Source organism: Pongo pygmaeus, chromosome 4 (genome assembly GCF_028885625.2).
Source record: "Pongo pygmaeus isolate AG05252 chromosome 4, NHGRI_mPonPyg2-v2.0_pri, whole genome shotgun sequence".
Lineage (NCBI taxonomy): Eukaryota > Metazoa > Chordata > Mammalia > Primates > Hominidae > Pongo > Pongo pygmaeus.
The window spans coordinates 175,080,784-175,098,507 of record NC_072377.2 but is presented as its reverse complement, the minus strand read 5'-3'; the positions used below and the strand labels follow the sequence as shown (position 1 = coordinate 175,098,507).

The 17,724-nt window shown below is 46.6% G+C and overlaps 1 protein-coding gene across 2 annotated transcripts in view; it reads right to left on the bottom strand.

Annotated features, from left to right (window-relative positions):
• Positions 1–2,740: 2,740 nt before the first annotated feature.
• DOCK2 (dedicator of cytokinesis 2) overlaps positions 2,741–17,724 on the bottom strand; it is a 442,257-nt gene continuing 427,273 nt past the window's right edge. The window contains exons 46-52 of one of the 2 annotated variants that reach the window (XM_054487363.1): positions 16,914–16,997; positions 10,080–10,217; positions 8,327–8,454; positions 7,018–7,189; positions 5,854–5,974; positions 4,155–4,297; positions 2,741–3,327 (exon numbers count right to left, since the gene is read on the bottom strand). In XM_054487363.1, the coding sequence (XP_054343338.1) occupies positions 3,265–3,327; positions 4,155–4,297; positions 5,854–5,974; positions 7,018–7,189; positions 8,327–8,454; positions 10,080–10,217; positions 16,914–16,997 (849 nt within the window). In that variant the 3' untranslated portion in view covers positions 2,741–3,264. The remainder of the gene's footprint in view (positions 3,328–4,154; positions 4,298–5,853; positions 5,975–7,017; positions 7,190–8,326; positions 8,455–10,079; positions 10,218–16,913; positions 16,998–17,724) is intronic. The other variant, XM_054487364.2, reaches the window with a different exon arrangement.

Below are 17,724 nucleotides of genomic sequence, written 5' to 3'. Positions count from 1 at the left end.
AAAGCAGAGCCCAGCCTGATTTTGGATGCTGGCAAGGCCATTCAGTTCCCTCAATTTCTCTTCTACTTGCTGACATAAGCCTGAAAGCCTAGAAGAAAGGCTTCTACTCCATGCTTAGCAATAAAGGCTAAAATACCCCTCCCTTAAGGAAAGGAAGGGAACTTAGTGCTCTAGATCAAACTAAAGTATGAATGGCAGATATCAACCCTGTCTTGGAGACAGAGAACAAGGGTCACTGGGTGCTTAAAGAGAAGGTGAGAGAGTTCCATTGGTGGGAGATTACCTGGAAGAAGACCTGGATTCCAGATAGGGTCCTGCTGATCACAGCCATTGGAGAGATCACTTAACTATATAAAATGAGAGCATTGGATGAAGTGGTCCCTAAGGGTCCCAGAAAACAGCATCAAGAAGGGAAGACATATAAAGAGATCCTTCCTCCAGTCCCATCCAATGCTACCTCCTTCTGGAAATTCTGAGGCATACACCCTTCCTTGAGACGACTAGCTTGTTTTGGACAGAACTTGTATAGAATAAGGGAACATCGGTGGTACCAGGAGGGCTATGCCAAATGCCTAACCCCACCTTCATTTTTCCCAGGTACCACCATTGGCATTGTAGGGGAAGACTTACAAACAATCATGGACTGTGAAATAGAGTCTGACATTGAGCTGAGGTCCCAGGTATAAAGTGAATGTGTGGATTAAGATCAGGAGTCTTGGTGTGGATAGAGATGGCTGTGTCCCTTACTAGTCAGGTGACAAGGCCACATCACAAACTCCTCAACCTTGGAATTGAGTTTCACATCAATGTGATTGGGACCCTAGCATCTAGCTCATAGGATTGGTGTGAGGATTTAAGGAAATGACATATAGAGTAAGTGCCTGGTAAGTGGCAGCCGTATTATTATTATTGCTGTTATTGTTATTACTACTGGCATTGTTGTTCCTGCCATGTAATGGCAGCATCTAAAATTTTTCTGGCAAAGGATTAAGCGGGCTGTCAACCTGATGACAGTCTTAACTGAAATGAGATTTGACTTTCAAACCCTGTTTACGGGTTTAAAGTCTTGCTCCATTTATATGGGAAAACAGGGAAGTGCCAATGGTCCCCTTCAGACTTAATAAGAAAACTCATAGATATTGATAATCTTCAGAAAATAGAACTCAGAAATATTATTACCAGGGTCACACAGTGTTAAGTGAGAAGATCAATCAGTTACAGAATTTTTAGAGGTTAAAGCTTACGTTCCCAGGATGACATAGCAACAACCTCTGAGTATGGGTGTTTTTCAGTACTCCTGAGTGAGGGTAACATCCACAGTTTCAAGGCACAGGATCATATCTGTTTTCCTGTAGTTGTGGGAAAAGGGAGAACCATTTTCTTTTCCTTGTTGAGATTTGCCCCCTCCTCCCTGGCCCCCACTGCCCACTGGTATTTGGAAGGGCTTACATGTGAAGGCTAAACAGTAGGATTTTATCAGTTCATAATAAGAGAAAAAGCAGGCATGAGAAACCCAAGCTTGTAACAGAGTCCAATTCTCCGGGTGCTGCCTACTCACCTTAGGGAACCCAAAGGTGTTTGTTGTAGCCCAAACCCCAACAATCATCACAACAGGACTTCTCAGACTGTTGAGGAAACTAGAAGCTGAACTAGGCAACACATCTTCAAATGGGGCTTGCAGCAGGGACATAGATGCCACCAGGGACAGGCTGGGGTGGATAAAGGCTACCAAGACTCAGGATATTCTGTGCACTAAGGTGTCCCAGAGACAATGTAGGGTAGTGCCTAAGAGTCAGGCTTCCCACCCGGCTGTCTGGGTTTGAATCCCAGCCATTCCATTACTAAGCGTGTGATCGTGGGTCACTTCATGCTTCTGTGCCTCCATTTCTTCATCTGGGTAACAATCGTATCTACCTCCTAGGGCTGCTATCTAGACTTAGGAAGTTCATTCTTATCATGTCTATAACACTGTCCCAGAGACAGTCAGGGCTCAATAAATTTGAGCTACCATCATCATTCTTTCTCATCTCTTACTATACCCCAGGGACCCAGCCTATAAATGAGCATCCACCCCAAGGTTTCCAGATGGCTCTAGTTCTGAAACCTGTGTTGTCATGCACTTACCCAGTATTAATTTCCTTCTCAAATGTAGTCCTCAGCCTCCTTCTGGACCCCTCTGCTGCAAAGCTCCCTGTTCTCTGTAGGATCCAGAGGTGGGACTTTCTCCCATCCTCTCTTGCTGCTGCCTGACAAAGCTACTCACCTCCTTTGGGCCTCATCTGAAAAACCTGAGAATTCCTCCAAGAAAAGCCACCACTTCGGAGCCAGCGACAAGATCCAAGAGCTGGACCATAAGTCCACTGGACCTCAGACCCCTCTTTTCCTAACTTTTTGGCATTATGTTTGCTCTTTACTAGAGTGACCTGGCTTGGGTGGTCTTCCCATCTCTTTCTAAAGGTGGAGAAAGGAGGTATGACACTCCACTATTCAGATCCGTGAGGGAAAACCAGGGCAACTTTTTTAACATGCTGGTAGCCCAGGGTTTGGCACCTAAGGAACCAGAGTCATGGAGATTCTTGAAGAATCTTCTCATAGATGAGGTGGGGAAACTTGGCATTGGGCAAGGGCATCACCAGGCTCCTTCACATCACTGCAGCCCCTGGGCCTGCCTTCCTTCCAGGGAGCTTCCTGCCCAGTCCTGGGCCCAGAAGAGTCAGCCAACAGAATCAGGCAACAAGGCTTATTCGAACCAAGAGAACATTTTTTATTGTCAGTAAGAAACAGCAACTCTTCAGAGATGATTGGCTAGGAAAGAAACTGGTTGGTTGTATAAAAAAATGTAAAGTACAAAACTGTTAATCTAAAATAAAATTAAAAAGAATATTTAAAAGGCTTCCTTTTCTGTTAAGTTCTGAGACTTAATAAATGAAATAAAAACAGTTTCTTACACCTATGAAACTGGGTTATGAAAGCTGTGCCTAGGATGTTGGGGAGAGCACAATGGGAGAAGGCATTCTTGCTGGTACCTTGAGTTCAGGAATCTACGTTGAGGCTTCCTCATCCACCAGGATCACAGCCCCAGGGGATGCTGGGCTTGTTAGCACTCAAGCTCTGGGACCTGATTGGCCCCTCTCTCTCCTCTAAGTGAGGACAACTGATGGGGACAGTCTCCCACTCTCTGAGGCTTCGATGTTCCATGCATGGCTTCCCTCTTCCAGAAACAACCCTCCCTGGCTCTCCCATGCAGCCCTAGTCAGCAGCAGCTCACAGGTCCGTGGACAGCGAGTCTGGGATGTGTTTGCCTTCTTCAGCCGATTTGCTGGCCAGCTTTTGAGAGAAGAGTATAAACAAGCACAAAACCAAGATGGGATTATCAGATTAAGCACCAAAATGGAGCTTCCTAGTCCTAATCACAAGGGCCCCAACACTGACCCCTGCCCAAAGCCCAGTGAATGTGAGTTGCTATGACCTTGGCTTTGGCCAGAAAGGCAGTGGTAGACAGTAGAGTGAGCCCAGGCTCACTAGCCATGTGGACTTGGGCACATCACTTACCAAACCCTGTGAGCCTCCCATATAAAATCCTAAGAGTGGGAGCTCAAATGGCACCATGCTTGGGAAGTGCTTAGCATGGTGCCTGACTCATCGTGTGCTCATGGTAAACTTGAGATATTTGTAGTAGCAGAGTCCTGATTTCATATTACCTTGAGGATCAGATGTGTTATGGTACCTTCTCGATCCTGAGCAAAGGCCAACAAGTAACAATAGGAGATGGGACTTGCAGAATCAGTGCTAGGAAACTAATGTTCAATTTGTAGGATTTTGTGATATAGGTTGAATAGAAAAGTGCTGGAGCACTAAGGGGCAGTTTAGGTGAGGGTAGGCCACCTACTGCTTCTGAGGTCCCCAGGTCCTGCACATCCCTAGCTGGGGTCAATCCTGGTCAGAGGAGCTGCCTGAGGCCCCAGAGGAGAACTGCCCTCTGGGCATTGCTGCACAGTGTCCCAGAACTCAGGGCCTCCTGACTATGCCTCCCTAGGAATGACCACATATGCACACACATGCACACACAACCCCCCCATTTTCTTCTCTCTGCATTGCTCTCTTCCTTTTCTCCTCCCAATGTCTTCCTTTCCTTCCACCCTCAGTGTCCTCACCATCGTCTTGAAGAACTGATTGACCTTCTTCCGTGTGAGTGTCTTCTTGTCACCATCTGAGAGTTGGAGGAAGGTCTGGCTGAGGCGGGGGGATGTGTTGGCCTCATCCAGCCCATGGATGCCTGCCACTGAGAGCGCCAGGGCTGGAAGGAGAGCAGAGCTGGGGTGTGAATGGGTGGGTAGAGGAGGGGAAGGTAGACAGGGGGAGGGCTGGGGGATAGAGCCAGCATCCAGGGATCACACATTGTATGTGCCAAGCAGGAGGCAGGATGTCTATTTCCTGCCGTGCCAGGGGACATTGAAGCTGTCCTCTTGCAGTGAAGCTTGCCCACCCTACAGACAAGGGTTCAGCCTCCTGGCTCCTGGTCAAAACCTTGCCCCAAAGCCCTGACATCCCCAGGAAACAGAACCTTCTGCTCCAAGGCAGGGGACAGTGTGAGCTTACTCTTCCTCCAGCTCCCAACACCAACACCCTGGATTTCTCTCCCCATTGCAGGAGACAGTGGGAAGAGTCTCAAACCCACGTGTCACCTGGTGGAGGGGCCAGATGGCCTAGCGGTTACAGCCCCAGCTTGGTGTCACAGAAACATGAAAAATTAGTTACTCTCTGACTGCTGGTTTTGATATTGACCAAATGGGAGAAAGAGCCCAGACCGCCAGGGTGCTGTGAGACCTGCTGAGAAGATACCAGTGAAATGGCTTGGGCCAAATGTTGCAGCTGTGTTTAGGCTATCCTGGGTGGGGTGGCAGGGCAGTGGGTAGGTGCCTGGTTCCAGGGAAGAGGGCCTGGGTCTGAACTCAGCCTCAGCCATTTGCTGGCTGGTGATAGGCAAGAGACTGATGTTCTCGGTGCCCCAGTTTCCTCATCCATACAATGGGGTGGATGACATGAACTACTTCCTGGGTATGTGCAGAGGAGTAAATGAAATAATGAAGGAGTAGCAGTTGGCGCAGGGCCTGGCACCCTCAACGTTCAGTAAACAGCAAGCGTCTTCACCATGATCGGCCTGCTGAGTTCCACAGGGCAGCACTGGTCCTAGCTTGTTCCCTTCTGACCTGGCCCTTAGCACACAGAGCCGGGCACATAGCAGCAGACACCAAGGACTTCTGCGTGCCAGATGGAGTGCTCTCAGGCATGCCGTGTCCCCTGTTGTGTCCCCTGTTAGGGCCTCAGATTCCCTTCTGTGAGTTAGGACTGTTGGCTGTGCTCTAACCTCCTCACTGGACAGTGAGTGAGTGACAAGGGTGGCAGATAGGTAGCATCTATGCACCCAACACTTTGCAGCTATAAGATGTGGTGGCCATTTTTGTAAAGCCAGAAAGAGTCTTCCAGGTCCACAAAGAAGCCACAGGTCTTAGGGACATACCAAGGGCAAACTTCTGGCCCCTGGGGAGGCCTGGCTAACTGAGAACAAGAGGCCACCTAGTGTGATAAATGGATGCTCAGTGAATCCTGAGGGCCCAAGGGACAGCAGGCCTCTCTCCTGCCCCTGCTGGAGCTTGCTGGGATGGTGTCACCCCCAGGAAGTGGTGGATGTGGGGGGAGATTAGAGGGTGGGGAGCTGTGAGCAAAGCCTCTCACTCCAGGATGCCTGGCCCAGTTTGTTGTGTAGACACAGTTCCCATCCATCCTCCACCCACAAGGCTGGTGGCCTGCACTATCTCTATTCCCTCATGCTGGTGGCAGCAGGGGGCATACCTGGGATGGTAGGCATGGACTGGCTGGCAAAGCTCATTTGAGAGAGGACAGATGCCTTGAGGGGGATGGCCGTGTGCTCCGAGAGGTTGGTGTCACTCATGAACTCATGCTTCCTGGAAAGCTGGAGAAATACACCAGACACACACACACACACACACACACACACACAAAAAAAAAAAAAAAAGAGAGAGAGAGAGGCTTAGCATGAGGCAGATCTGGGCCCTGAAAGATCAGGGATGAGGGCGTGGCATGGTTTCTATGAAGCTGGCTCCAAGTTCATTTATTCCGTTTTATACCATTCCATGCCAGCCTGCCACGTATGGTTGCACAGGTTGCGCACTACACAACTACAGCGGGGGGGGGGCATTCATTTAGACTATCATGTGAATGGTGTCCCCTAGAATCGATAAACACAGAAGACATTTCCATTCTTATCCATCCACGCAAGAGTAGCCTGTGAGGCCCACTGGGGAGTTTCTGAAGGGCCCTTTCTTCACCAAGGCTTCTTGGTTGGCCCCTTGCTCTTTCATCTGGCACCCCTCCCTTGCCAGGGCAGTTACTCTGTCTCCCCCTCCCAGGCTCCCAGAACACTTTCAACAAACCTCTTTTCCAGGGGGAAACTAAGATTGAATCCAGGACTGTCTGACACCAAGTCTCATTTTTAAATAGTTATTAGTTTATAAGACCAAAACTCTCAAAGCCAGGACAGTGAGATTTCATCTCTGTATCCCCACCTGGACTCCTGGCACACAGGAGGGGCTTGCAGGGGTCTGAGACGTCCGTGGTTAGAATAGGCCTGGGGCTGGGGGCTATACAAACACCTAGCTCAGTACCAAGTGGACTGCTCTCCCCTTTGGTGGGAGAACAGGTGGATTCTCCCCAGCGTGGAAAAGCCCTGTGTGATGGTGGAAAGGATACACACAGGCTCTGGAGTGCAAAGGTCAAGGTTCAACTCCCAGCTCTGTCATGTCCCAGCCACCCCAGCTGCCTGGGCACAAGTAAGCACTTCACCTATCAGCTCCCCAGGTGCCGCCTCTGCAATACCCATAGCACCGCAGTGGCAGGCTTCAGGAAGCCCATATCTGGAAGCCCTGGGTTTTGTGCCCAGCATGTAGTGGAAATGTGCTAACAGCGCTGGAGAGGCAATCTGCCTCAGCCACTCACCCGCTTCAGGTCCGACTCTGCAGCTGCTTTCTCATCTGCAAACACTACGCTGCTTCTCTTCGTCCTCTTCTTGGACCTCCGCAGCTTGACCTCAGGCAGGGTGCTCCCCGGGGAGATCGGTTCCTCCTGCTCCACTCTCGGCGTCTTGGGTGATGCTAATTCCAGGTCAAAGCTGAAAGGCCAGAGGGGCAGCAATAGAAACTGCAGTTAGAGCTTCAGTAGAACTGCCTTGCAAGGACCCAGGAAGCTGAAGGGGACCTTTGGGCTGCCTGAGCTGTCACTACAGGGTCTGGAGTAGATCAGCAAATCTGGCAGAGGATTTGGGGAGCAACTTGCTCAATCCACAAATGCTTAAATGTGATGAGTAAAGTTCACTTTATTTTATCCATGGTAAAATGAAATGGAAAGAAGTGAGCCATAGAAAAGAAACTGGTGGTGAGGAGAGAAGACTGGTTGAAAGCATGAATGTGGATTCAAATCCAGGCACGGCCAGTTCTTAGCTGAACGAATAACTTTGGGTAAATCACCCAACCTCTTCAAGCCATCATTTCCTTTTCAGTAAATGGGGGTCTTCGCAGAGACCTTGCAGAGTGGCCATGAGATAAGGTCTGAGGAACCCTTGGCATATTCTTGGCATATGGTAAGTGCTGGGTTGCTCACGTATCTATGATTAGAACAGACGAGTTGGGCAGGGTGAATGGTGCCCCCTAGAATTGTGAATGATGCCCCCTAGAATTGTGAAACAGAAGACGTTTCCATCCTTTTCCCTCTGGGCAAGAGTAACCTCTGAGGCCCGCGGGGAAGTTTCTGGAGGGTCCAACAATGATGGCCGGAGGGCTCCAGGAAGGTGGAAGGGGCAAGGGAGGGAAGACCCCCAACAGAGGAGTGGGTAGGTGGTGCAGGAGGAAGAGCTCTGCAATGGGGACATCCCATCGTGGTTGGGGGGAGCTTCCTTGAAAGGGAACAGATCCCTATGAGAGGTGACAATATTCCAGAAGGATGCAGGCTTGGTGAGGAGCTCTGGCTGGCTGACAGAGATCACTGGACTAGAAGTCTGGGGGCTGCAGGTGAGTCCCGCTGGGTCCTCAGGAAAGCTGCCTTGCCTCTCTGAGCCTCTGATAATCTCCTAAAAATGGTACTAACCATGAGCCTCCTAGGGTAGTTGTGAGACTCCAGATGGGAAAAGGCTTTTAAACTGAAAGGAGGAAGGGAAAGGTAGAAGAGATGTTGCTGGAGAAGAGAGAGAAGGAGGGGGGATTGAGCCAGGGAGGCAGGGGTGTGGGGGGCTCCTTGGGGTGCAGGAACTGACCTCTCTGAGGTGGGCTTGCTGGGGGTGCTGCAGTCAGAATTCATGGAAGCCAGAGAGATGATGGACATCTGTCTGTATGAGCGCAGCATAGACCTGGGGCGGCCCACTCTCCTGTCGTCAAAGTCAGGCTGTGGTGGGAGAACAGGGTGGTTAGCAGCTGTAGCCTGGGGAAGGCGGCCCCAGCCTTCCTGTCACCTTCTTCCTCCACCTGGGCAGGGCAGAGTTGTGGGGCTGAGTGGAGCATCATCACAAAAGTTCCTGGCTGGCTGAGGCTACGGGGTTCTTGTAGAATAAAGAATGTGGCTGACCTTTACTCCTGGTTCCTGGAAGGTAATATCTAAATCTTTGGAATTTCCTATGTGATAGTAGTATCCTTGTTATTATTCATGGTGGCCCCCTTGACTATACTTGATTTTATGCTAATAAGATGGCTCCTGATGGCCACAAAGACCAGCTCTATGATTATACGGCTGGGCTGGGGCTTTGAGCCATATAATATCAGCTCAACCTCCAGGGAGTGGACAGGCCCGGAGACTGATTTCCATCACGTGGCCAATGGTTCAATCTATCATGACTACATAATGAAACCCCAATAAAAACTCTGGACATTAGGCTCTAGTGAACTTCTCTGGCTGGTAATCACACATCAATGTGCCAGAAGGGGGATGCATCTGGAATACATGGAAACTTCATGTTTGGGACCCTCCTGGACCTCACTCTGTGTCTCTTTACCTGGCTGGTCTTGATTTGTATCATAAACTGAAATCATAAGTATCATGCTTTCCTGAGTTCTCTGAATTATTCTAGTGAATTATGAAACCTGATGGAGTAGTGGGAATCTCCCAGTTTGTAACCAGTTAGGCAGAAGTGTGGGTGGCCTGGGTCCCTGAAGCTTATGGTTGGTGTTTGAAGTGGGAAGTGTCTAAGACTGTGATTCTAACCTGTGAAATGTGGCCTAACTCCAGGGAGTTAGCATCAGAATTGCATTGCAGGGACTTCATGTAGGGAGTATTGAAAGTGACAACCTGTCTCACGGAAAAAAATCTGAATCAAAAGAGACCTGAGTGTACCTGTAGGCTCTTCCAGTAATTCACTTTTCTTCTCTAGGTCTTAGTTTTACCATCTGTAAAATGGGAAGGCTGGACCAGATGGTTTTAAAGGAATTGCATGGCCTTGACATTTTATAACACCAGTTAATAAGGAAAAGGATGAAGAAGCACCCTGTAAGCACCAGGCTCATGGCCTCTTTAGGACAAGGAGCTCAGTGGTCAAAACCACTGGCCTTGAACTAACAGAGCCAGATGCAAATTCTGCCCCACACTCATTTGCCACATAGCCTCTGGCAAGTTGCCTGACCTTCTGAACCTCAGAAGAAATACAAGGGATTAAAAATCATTCCTGCCTCTCAGGCTTGTGGTGAGGATTAAATGACCTAGTAGATGTCAAGTGCTCGAATCAGGCCTGGCACATAGTAGATGCTGCATCAATGTAGCTTTCATTATTATTACACAGTCCCCTGAGCAGTTGGTATCTGCACAATCCAGTTGTAACTGGAGTTTGTCTGGGGGTTCCTTTTGCTGGACCAAGTTTCCAGGAGGGTTCCCCTGGATGGGATCCAGCGATGCTGGCCATCGTTATCTTCTCTTTGGAAGCAGCTTCCTTTGCTGGATCCCCTCCAACTTCAGCCTCCAGCATGCTTCCCTGCTCCACCCTGCCCAGTCCCACCCCTCCAAGCCATAGGAACCACCCATACCATTTCTCGGACACCGTACTCCTTCTCCACCTTCATTTTCAGGTTCTTGAAACATTCCTCCATCCGGTCATGGAAGGGTCGCAAGTTATCTGACACCCTTTTCTCATGGATCTTAATCCCAGCTCCCAAGAAGGGGATCTGGAGAGAAAGTGGTAAAGAATGAGCCAGAGGCTGACCGGTGGGCCTCAGCCTGGCACCCCGCCATCAAGGCAGCTGCAGTCAAGTCTGCCTGCTAAGAATTCATCAAGGGCTTCAGGGTCCTCAGAAACCTGCACACAGGGTCCCCAGCCATGGGAAATGGGGAAAGTTGCGAACACGAGGTTTACTCTGGAAAGGAGAGAAAGACCCCCAGTTTCCCTTGCCTCATAGGAGGGCTGGACTCTCCTGTTCCCCATGAGAGGCCACATGCTTGGGAAAATTGCCCCCTTAAAGAATCTACTTGGGGGCAGAGTGTGGGGATCAGAGGAGGGGAATCTCTGTTGCATTGATTTAAAAGCTTGCCTAAGATGTTCTTGGCAATACTAAAGTGAAAGGGTGAATGTCAGAAGCTGGGAGATAGAGGAAGGCAAGAGCTGAGAGAAAACAGAGGAGGGGGCATAGCCTCATCTCACCACATGGAGCCAATTGCACTTTATACAGGTGCTGAAGAAGGATATGAATGTGCTAATATCATAAAGTTAACCCACCAGTAGGGAGCTTTGAAAAGTGATGTAAAAGCCTTAGGAAGACGAGGGAAGAAGAGAGGATTGATGTGAGGGAGTTGAAGTCTTATTTGTCCACATAGGAGGTCAGTGGATACTGTCTAAGTGGCAGCTACGTTAAGGGAGAGTAGCAGCGCCATGGTGGGCACTGTTAGAAAGAGAAGCTGAGAACTTTAGTTGTGTGGTCTCAGGGAAACATAACCAGGGGAGCAAAGGGGTAGATTATGAATTATTTGGGGGAAAAATTGCTTTCATGATGGTGACATAAAGATATTTCTCCTTACTTCTATTGGAGGTCTCCCAGAAATGACAAGGTGAAGGAGAAACTGAAATCTTCAGTGAAACTTGGAGACATTCATAAACCTGCCACACAATATGTGTGCCAGGAGGTGGGAGGACATAACTGACCTTCCAGAGCAGAGGAGGGAGGTGGTGATAAGAAGAAGCCAATCTGCCTCCATGAAGCCAGGAGGGCCTCAGGGATTGGAGGCACCAGGCACTACAGAGAAGGTGAGTGAGCTGAGGGGCCAAACACAGAGGAATGTGTTGAAGTTCTGTATCAGGAGCAGTTAGACTGCCTGACTGCCTCACCCTGCAGCCAAGTGTTCTTTTTTCCCATTTTCCCAAGAAGGAGGAGCTTATCCTCTAGAACAATTAGAACAAGGAGCTCTGGGCTTAGGGGCATCAGACACAACAGAAGGCAGAAGGAAAAGTCTGCATTTGGGTCCTGAGAGCTCTACTTCCCAATTCCCAAATGGCCAGCAGTGTAGCAGCTGGGATTATCTTTCTATATAACAGCTTGAAGGGTCTGACTCTGGAGAATGTGAATGGTCCCATGTAGAGAGAGACGTCTGTGGGTCATTCCGTTGCCACACAGCAATGCTAACCAGTTGCCAAGGCCCTCTCTCATGTACGCAGATTTTCTTTAGCCTTGCTCTTAACTATGAAGAGAATGCCAAGTATCACCAGACACTGGAAGAAAGTCTCCAATAGGAAAGACAGAGACCAGACCAACAGACAGGGAAGAAAGCAAATAAGGAAGAAAAGAAGGAAAGAATAAAGGAAGAAAAAACAGAATGAATTTGGAAGAAATAGAATAAAGAGAGCCTAAGAAAACATGTTTTTCTAAAAAATTTAACTGATATATAGGAACAGAAAAGATCCTTCATTCATGAAAAAGACAAAGATTTTATATAAAAAAGAATGCTAATGGAAAAACTACATATAAATAGTAGTGAGATAAGGTTGTAAATGGAGATACATTTATGGCTTTAGTTTTACATATTAGAAAAGACAGAAAATAAATTAGCTAAGCATCCATCTCAAGATATTAGTAAAAGAACAGCGAACTAAATTCAAAGGGAGAAAAGGAATGAAAATAATAAAGGTGAGGGTGGACATGAATAAAAATAGAAAACAAATTTACAACAGAGAGGATCAACACAGCCAAAATTTGTTTCTTGGAAAGGATACAACATTAATAAACTCCTAAGAAGACTAGTCAAGAAAATACAAGGTACTAATAACCAATATTAGGATTGAAAAACATAACTATAAGAAGTACAAACATTATAAAAGATCATAAGATGAGTGTATTACAAAAAGTTAACAAACAGAAAATAAAATTTAAAAACAATACCATTTACAATAGAATTTAAAATATCAAATACCTAAGAGCAGATCTAATAAGATATATGAAAGAAAATAAAATATGTGAAAACCACAAAATTTTGCTGAGAGAAATTAAAGAACTATATAAATGGAGAGCTATTCCATGTTCATGGATGGGAAGATAGCCATTCTCTCCAATTTAATCTAATAGTTAATGTACAATTAATCCAAATCTCAATGTGTTTCGGAGGAGTGTGTAAACATTGGCAAGGTTATTTTAAAATGTATAGAGAAACACCAAGGACTTAGAAGAGGCAAGACACACTTGATGAAAAGCAACAATTGGGGTACACTGACTGTTAGATTTCAAGACTTAAGATGGTGTGGCATTGGTATAAGCATGGACATAGACCAATGGATCAGAATAGAAAGGCCAGAATAGGCAAACACATATATGGTCAATTTGGGGGGTCAAAAGTGGGGGAAAATAGTCTTTTCAACACATGGTGCTAAAGAAATTGGAAATCTGTGTAAGAAAATAATCTGCCTCTTACTTTACATGAGTCAAAATGGATCATACACCTAAATGTATAAGATAAAACAATAAAAACTCAGAATAAAACATAGGACAATATCTTCATGATCTTGGGGTAGTTGTGGTTTCTTAAAGTGGACACAAAAGCACTAATCGTTTAAAAATATGATAAATTAAACCTGACCAAAATTACAACTGCTGTTCATCAAAATACATCATTAAGAAAGCAAACAGACAAGCCAGACTAAGAGAAGATATTTGCAATACATATATTTGACAGAAGATACATATCTAGAATATATAAACTCCTACAAATCAATAATAAAAAGACAACTCAATTAACAACATAAGTAAAAGATATGAAAAAGTATTTCACAAAAGGGTAATCCAATTAGCAGTAAGCATATGAAAAGGTGCTGAACATCATTGCTCATGAAGGAAATGCAAATTAAAACTAAACTGAGATATCATTACACATCCACCAGAAGGACTAGAATTAAAAAAGACTCCCAGTATCAAGTGTCAGGGAGAATGCGGATCAACTGACTTAGAAGTTGTGTGGGAGTGAAAATTGATTTAGCCACTTTGAAAAACTGCTTCTTGTGTCCAGTAAGGTTAAATGTGCATGGCCCAGCAATTCCACTACTGCATGTATACTGAGGGAACTGAGTGCTTAGGTCCACCAAAAGGCATAAACATGAATGTTCATAGCAACTTTACCCATAATGTACAACACCTGAAAACAACCCAAATGTCCAACAGAACGGATAAATAAATTGACATATTATTGGTAATTTAGATACACATACAATAGAAGACACTTAGAAACAACAAAAAAGTCAAACCTCTAGTATGTGCAACAACCCAGAAGAATCTCAAAGGCATTATATTGAGCCAAAGAAGTAGTACATACTGTACTGTACAATACAATTTATAAGAGGTTCAAGAACAGACAAAATAACCTAACCTATGGTGATAGAAGATTGGCAGTACCTACTAAAGCTGAATATCCTCACATGCTATGACCAAGCAAGTCAATGCATAGGTATATACGCAACAAAAATTTTGCATATGTGTACCAAAAAAACACACAAGGAAGTTCAGAATAGCATTACTTGTAATAGCCCCAAACTGAAATAAACCCAATTCTCTATTAGTAGAAAAATAAATAAATGCATTTTGTTATAGTTACATAAGCCAGCTGTATGGACTACTATATAGCAATGAAAATGAATGTGAATCATAGTTATGATTCACAAACAAAATGAATGACTTTCACAGACATAACATTGGGCAAAATAAGTTAGATACGAAAGATTGTATATTATGTAATTCTGTTTATATGTAGGTCAAAATTAAGCAAATTTAAACTATAGTGCTTAAGAATGAGTGTTTGGGTGGTAAAGTATTTTTTTTAAAGCAAGGAAATGATTACTATAAAAACAGAACAGTGCTCACTCTTAGGGAAGGAGGCCTAAGATAGGATTAGGGGAGCTAGCAGAATTCTATTTCATCTGGGTGGTGGTGAAACGGATGCATGTTTTTGATAAATCAGTGGGTTATATCTTTTTATGTGTACTTTTCTGTACATAATATTTCACAATAAAAGCTTTAAAAGAAGAGCATACTATAGACATCTTTTTATGCCAAAAAATAGAAAGTCTTCACAAAGAAAAGAAATTAACAAGCTATCGATCCTGAAATCTGCAAAACGTTGAACACCAAATGTACTTTGAAGGCTTCAGCATTTGTTCGGTTGCTACAGGTACAAATACATTCACTCCCCTTGAAATCTAACCTTCTCGTGTTTTAAGTAAATTCAAAGTGTATTTGGCTTTGCAAAACCAAAACCCAATCTAGAATTAAGCTCCAAGTGAGCAGGGAGCAGGCCCAATTTTGTCCATCACTATCTTTGTTGCCTAGGACACAACAGAGGCTCAACAAATATAAGTTGCAAGAACAAACGGAATGAAACAGGTAGGGAAGAGCTAATCTGCTGCACGTGATAATGTTAAAAGGCTGCCTTCACTATGAGCGGGGCTGCATCTTTCCCATGCAGGTGCCCATAGTTAGGGTGCCTGGGGTCATAGTTAGGGTGCTGGGCTCTGGGTGGGAGGGATATGGCTGAGGTCAACCTCGTTTGGGGGTTAGGTGGGCCTCTGTATAGGTGGTCTCAGGAGCAGCGGGTGGTGCTAATGAGAAGGCGGCCACTAGGGGGTGGTGTCTGAAGGCGCCTAGCTAACAGCTCTCAGAAGCCGTCACATCTAACAGAGTACATGCTTTCAAAGTCTTCTGGCTTTGTTGGTAATGTCCCTCTAGTAAGCTCCAAGACAGTAATAGAATTTTCTGGGAAGGTACAGCTTGGTATTCGCTGTGCTGTGAAGCTGCCGTCCATTCTTTGGGTACAGCAAACACAGCATGGAGAAGCTGTTTCCAGATGAGAAGAGGTCCCCAGTGGAGAGGACCAGGGCAACGGTATAGATTCAGAGTGACATCCAACAACTAAGCAAATCTGTGTGACATGTTAGCCTTCCCTGAGGTCTCCCAGCAATATCTGAGGATGGGAACGAATCAAAGCCTGGCCTTCCTGCTTCCCAAGTTGGGGGTGCTGAGGGAGAACATCATTATTTGCATAATAAAGGGCATGATGACCCCAGAAGGCTGGGGACCTTGGGGATATTTGGGCTTCACAGGTGGCACAAGGAAAAAAGAAAGAGAACATTCCAGACAGACACACAACATGCATTCGGGAAAAGCGCGTCTGTGCAGTGCTTGGTGTTTCATTTTTAAAGCCCCACTTTGCATAAATTGGCAGAGGCAGAGAAGGACCTGAATTAGGAATTCTTATTTTAAGAAAAGAGGCTGCACCCAATGCTTCTCATTCCCTGATTTCCCTAGAGTAACAAAAACTCCCAACCACAAAAGCTTGCTTTTCTTTGCACAGTGACTGGCAAGAAGAAAGCGAGGGAGGGCAGGCAGCTGCAAGTTGCTACCACCTGCCTCTGCATCCACTGCTCACCTCCCGCCAGCTCCTGCCCTCCGGAGCCCACCCCTGTGTTCTGCTGGGTAGTCTGCTGAGAGCCCAGAGTGGGCGAATGTCTGAGGAGGGGGCTGCTCTGGGCCTGGAGGGGAAGCCTAGCCCTGTGTAAGCCTCTATGAGAGGGATCTAGCCGACTGTTGCTTCTGCAGGGAGAGGGAGAACGAGAGAGAAGAGGAAGAGAAGCCAAGAGAGCAGTAAGATGTGTGGGGGTGTGGGGCAAAAGACAGGGAGGCAAGGAATAGAAGTGCAGGCTTCTAAGAGAGAGAGGGAAAGACAGAGACAGATGCACAGAGAGAAAGAGAGAAAGGAGGAAAGACAGAGTCCACAGGAAGAAGAGGGATGCAAAGAGAGAACGGAAGGAGAGGCAGGTAAGTGGCCAGCCCAAGACAGCAGGGTGGTGCCTTCTAAGCCCGTGGGCTGAGCAGCAGCTTGTGTGGGATGTAGACCCTTTGACTCACAACCACCCACACAAAGGCCTCAATTATTTTCAAAACCTGATATCCATCTGAGCATTATTGCAACAAACTGGGTCAGCTCTAAAAGGAGGAGAAGTGGGAGTAGGGGCTCAAGTCTTCTATTATCAGATTGGCCTGTGCTGGGTGTCGGGGGAAGGTGCTGGTTTGGAGTGTGGGGGCCTGGTGTTCATTTGCATCCCGCTGTGAAAAGCCATCCCCTGAATTCAACATCAAATAAGATAATCTTAGCACCATCCAGCATAGCATTGCTGCCTGGCACCATGCAACACCCAAGAGTGCAGTGCCCCAAATCTCTGTTCCAGGATGAACCTGCTCAGGTGTGAAGCAGAGCTAGAAGAGGGGCTGAAAAGCAAGGGACAGGAGGGCATGTGAATTTAGGCTGCCTCAGCCAGAGCCTAGCATGGGGCAAGTGAACCATGGTCGGGGGAGAGGAAGGACGGCAGGATGCTCCCCTGGCCAGCTCTGCCTTACCTGCCATGCAATCAGGTCCTTGAGGTGGGTCAGCTTGTCCTGGTCCTCAGGGTGGTCCCTGACATACTCCTCAGTGAAGAAGGCCTGGGGAGGACAGACAGGAGGTCAGGGTTTCCTGTTCATGTGGCATTTCACAGCCAATCTCTTTGGCACTGGGAGAAGATTTAATTTGAGAGGGGCAAGGATGAGGTCACAGGCATGTGGATGGAACAAGAGTGAGAGGTCTGGAGAGACTGACATTGTTTTATCTGCTTTGAGGCTCAGATCAGCATCCAGTGGGAATGGGCTGCAAACTCTGGGGAAGTCGTTCTCAAAGTCAGGTTCCTGAGCCAGTAGCAGCAACAGTACTTTGGAACTTGTTAGAGATGCAAATTCTCTAGCCCCAGCCCAGACAGCCTGAATCAGAAACCCTGGGGGGTGGGGTGAGGACCTGTGTGTCAGGAAGCACTGTAGGGGATTCTGATGCTCCTTTCAAGTTTGAGAACATTGCTCTGCAGAAAATAATTCAGTAAGGAATCTCACTGGTGGGTGTTCCAGCTCACCTCATGGCCTCCCTCACTGCAAGTGACCCTGGCAGCCCCTTTCTGGGGCTCATGTCCTTAGTGTGTGCGCATGTATAAACAGACATATCCCATCACTGCTCATGGCTGAGCAAAGGGTTACCAATGATGACTGCATGAGTATCTGAGGGTAGCTGGAAGGATTGATTAGGTGACTGGAATTATTGTCCCCAAATTATACTACTGTGTGGTATTCTTAGTTTTACATCAATGGATAACATAGGAAAGATAATAGGGAATTTGTCAAGAGA